Raw genomic sequence first — 4,275 nt, forward strand, 5'->3', positions numbered from 1 at the left:
GGTACCTGTTAGCTACCCCAAATCAAAAAGTTGGCTAAAGTGTGGCTGTGATTTTCCCCCAGCCCTGCTTGTCTCTGATTGTGATCTTTGTGTGTCCTTCAGTTCCTCGGTGCCGTACTCGACCACCAGAGCACCTCACCCAATGGTGACACCAGTGACTTCGAACCAAGCCAAGCAGGTAACTTTTCCTGGTTTTTGCTTTGTCAACAGTCATCCCATGCCTGTCTTTGTCGCTGTAAGTCTGACAGAGAGCTCTGATTCTTTCTCCACAAGTAATGCTCGTTTTGATCTGGTTGTTAGTCAGAGTAGGTCCACTAATTTGACATTTGGCACCTAGTAATCTTGGGTCATAATTCAAATGTCCTGTATTTGTATTGGAGTCCTTCGGATTTTGCCATTGACTTGGACTTAACCTCTGTCGATCCGTACGACCATGTGCAATGAGGAGGAAAGATGTTAAGCTATGCTTCCTTAATGAAGGGAACTAGGTTCCAGTGTCAAACGCAAGCTCATGTGGTCAGCCAGTGCTGCCCCCAAAACTGGAGAGCTCGGGTCTTCTCACCCGTCCTTGTCTGCTGCTTTTTTTACTCCACTGTACAGTGTTGGCGTGTAGGAGATAGATGATCTAATATTCCCCTACAGTCCTCATTTTTTAGAGTTTACATATTTGTCTGTGATGTTTGTTATGTCTAACTTCAGGTTTTTGCCTGATAAACATTCTCTTACTAAAAAATCGGTTATGTGGTAAACACCCCAGAAGAAAAGAACAGGAGAAGAATGGCGGGTAGCTAAAGCTACCTGCGACCTTCGAAACGTTTCCTAAGCAGCACAGTTTCTGTACTCGGTTATTCCTGTGTCTGGGTTAAGGCCCTTCAGGTTGTGTTTGCGATCAAAGTCAGAACCTGCCTCTGAGGAGCCCTTGACCGTGACTCTGTTTCTGGGTTCATGTAAACTGGCACGTTAGCATCCAGTCATTCTTGGGAGGCTGTCCCATTCATTCTGCAGGCACACCGCCTAAAGCATGCAGAAAGGCAGGGAAAAGTGAACAGGATGCGTGCAGTAAGCTAATTAAAAGGGCTTGTGCTTCTTGATGTTAAATTATATTATCATTTCGCATGTTCTTCCGTTCCACAGGATTCACGGTTTCATGTAACTATCTTGTTTCTGTTCTGTTCTAGGGGGCTTTGATCAATTCCATGAAGACAGCCACACCTGTACCAGTATCCGATCCATTGTCACCTGGTGACAAAGCCTCAGGTCAGTTTGCATTTTTGTTTCAGTGAAAATGAAAGGCGAGCTCCTTAATGGAGTTTATTGTTCAAGGTGAAAGAAGCAGTTGTCATAGGAAATCAAGTAGAGAGATCATAGTTGATGATGAAGAGTCTCCTGGAAATTAGTGAGTTCTTCCACCACTGTGTTGAACTTTAGTTGGAAAAACTTCGGAGTAATAGAAGAAAACCTTCTTTAAATGCTTTTTTCTAAAAAAAAGAGCAGTAGTGTTGCTTTCCCTGGCTGGTTAGATGGTCAGGGTGTAGGAGACGCCTCCACCTTGGCACAGGGGGGTTGTTTGTTTCGTTGTGTTGTACATAGGGTTGCTATGGGTCGAACCAGCTCCCGACTCCTAACAGCAATAGAGCTGCAGAATGGACCGAGAGAAGGGAAATCAGACTCAACATCAACCCAAGCCCGAGCCCTGTGAGCTATGAAGGCCTCCACTCTGTAACCCTTCCACCAGTGCTGACACATCGGGCTCCCCCAGCACTCTCTGCTTCTCGGCTGGTTCTGATAATGGACTGTACTGCCCATACAGAACTCAAAGACAATGTTCACAATGATGGGTTTAGTAGAGATGTTAACAGGCTATAATGCAGGATCAAGACACAGCTGTCTTTAGTCAGGACCGCATCTTCCCAACCAGGCTCACAAGCAGGCCTCTTCCTGGTCCTTGGTCCTTCAGTCATGTGACCTCAGGGCTTCTTCCCAGTTTGGGCTATAGCTCTTTAAGGCTTCTGGTAAGTGCCTTCGGGCACATCACTCTACCATAAGCTCCCCCAACTAAGTGCCTGGAAGCACCCCACAAGCAAACCCAAACACACCTAGCTCATTTCTTGGGCGGGAAGTCGACACTCTATCTCATGTTTTGGCTCTGCTTCCCTGGTGTCACAGCTTTCTGTCCCTGGGTTGAGGAGGTTCAATGTGCAAGGAACACAGGGTCCAAAGGAAGTGTCACCTTCCTGACTTCTTTCTTCCTGACAGTGAGACTCCCATTCCAACTTCTGAGATGGCTCGTTGTATACCAATCATTAAAAAACAACAACACAGCCATCGAGTCAATATTGACTCATAACAACCCTGCAGCACCCTGTGAGCAGGAGTAGAAAGCACTGTCGTTCTCCCGCCGAGCAGCTTACCTTGAAGATCACAGCCCAACCTGTAACCACTTTGCCACCAGGGCTCGCTCACATTTTGTCATTAGATATCTAAATTGGTACTATCACAATTAACCCTGTTAGCAGTTACTTCTAGCTGAATCATAAAATCCTATGAGCATCTTCCCCTACCTTTTCTCACCTAGACCCTTCAAAAAAAGTCTTTTAATAGGAGTCATAAAGACTAAGAGCCACATCAAGTCATTCACTTCAGCACAATATCAGAATGCTGACCTCTTTCTTCTACGACACGCCAACCAAGATGTCGTCAGGCTCCTCACAACCATGTAGGACTCAGAGGCCAAGATGTACATGTTTCTGACTGTCTCCTCTGGCCCCTCTGGAGCAGCGATGGCTAAGCCAGCCGATTCTTAACTCACAGCACTACCTGAGTTCCTTTTTGAAGGGAACCAGAGGTCTCCTGGCTTACAGTGACAATTCAAAACCCAGTCCAGTCCAGAACTGAAAATAGATCCATTACCATGTAAGATCTCAGAGTGGGTATAAGAGATGCATGCTACAGGATTTTATAACTTCACATACCTCCCCGAGCATCATCGTTGTGAATTAGCACAGTTTTTTCATAGCCACTGCAGTGGTTTTCACCTGAGGTCCATATTGCCCATGTCAATTGGAGCAGAAGAATTTTACTTGCTTTTACTTAAAGCTGAAGTTCGATGTGGGGTCTTCATCAGTATCTCCTTTTGTCGATTCCCTTTTTTATAGCCCATCTTAATTGGCACATCGATTTCAGAAGGTTTGTGGCAAATGGAACTAAAGGATAATGGCATTTCCCATGACTCTTTGAAGGCCCTTCATCTTTCGACTCACTTCATGGTTCTCGTCACCTGCAGTATTATGTTTGCACTACACTTTGTAATCTAGTTTTTATTTTGATTCATTCTTTCAAATCACTCTTCAGACAAATGTGGTTGAAGCCCCTGAACGTCACCCCTCCACCGCCACCTTTTCATAATCTCTACTGAGTAATAGAAGCATCCCAAGTTTGTCTGTGATTAGAAGCTTTCTGGTTGGGTATTGGGTTTTCTTCAGAGAAGAGTCCTTGCACTGTGGAGAAGAGCGTCCATTGGGTAAGCCCAGAGTGCCGGTATTGTGGACTTGCAGAGATTTTTGAATCATTTGGAAGTCAAACTAAGAATTTTGTTTTCCTTTCCTGGCTAATATTTTAGACAAAGCTTTTGAATGACCATAAATTCTCATTCCTTTTAAGGACTTCACTGGAGAGCCTTTTGTCATTCTCAAAGCATTTAGACCAGGGAAATTCAAGGGATTTTGCTTCATGCATGTCTTAGTGTGACTTGCAAATACATTTCTGAGGTTTATTACTGAGGTTTGTGATGACCATGAAATGTGTTGTTTACTTTTGTTTTCAGGTGCTGGATAATCAAGGTTTAGAAAAGGACTTAAAAATCTCTCCCTGAAATACGTGATTTGAGTTTGCAAACATTTGTTTTAAAAAGCGTTTCTGAAACTTCTAGGGAGCAATTCTCTCACTTCTTTGTAATGGAAAGTCCTTCCTGGGTCTTGTGTTTTATTGCATGCCCACGAAAATGCCTGTGGTAGCGAGATGCACAGTACAGAATGGGACGCCTTCCGTGTTCCTGCCCTGGGCCAGAAATAAGTCTTTAATGGTTACATGTATATCTCTTGAGATTTCTTCATGATTGTTTTTTATTTTGTTGTTTTGTTTTTACAAATTCTTTTTTTTTAATCCTTTTATTGGGGCCTCATACAACTCTTATCACAATCCATACATACATCAATTGTGTAAAGCACATTTGTACATTCATTGCCCTCATCATTCTCAAAATATTTGCTCTCCACT

General features: G+C 43.8%; 1 protein-coding gene across 3 annotated transcripts in view; it reads left to right on the plus strand.

Moving 5' to 3' along the window:
* NUP214 (nucleoporin 214) overlaps positions 1 to 4,275 on the plus strand; it is a 93,316-nt gene that overhangs the window by 59,164 nt on the left and 29,877 nt on the right. For all 3 annotated transcript variants that reach the window (XM_045288498.1, XM_045288500.1, XM_045288499.1), the window contains 2 exons: positions 103 to 178; positions 1,179 to 1,257. In XM_045288498.1, the coding sequence (XP_045144433.1) occupies positions 103 to 178; positions 1,179 to 1,257 (155 nt within the window). The remainder of the gene's footprint in view (positions 1 to 102; positions 179 to 1,178; positions 1,258 to 4,275) is intronic.

The sequence above is a fragment of the Echinops telfairi genome, unplaced genomic scaffold, assembly GCF_000313985.2.
Source record: "Echinops telfairi isolate 266 unplaced genomic scaffold, ASM31398v2 ScPeMD7_22;HRSCAF=79, whole genome shotgun sequence".
Taxonomy (NCBI): domain Eukaryota; kingdom Metazoa; phylum Chordata; class Mammalia; order Afrosoricida; family Tenrecidae; genus Echinops; species Echinops telfairi.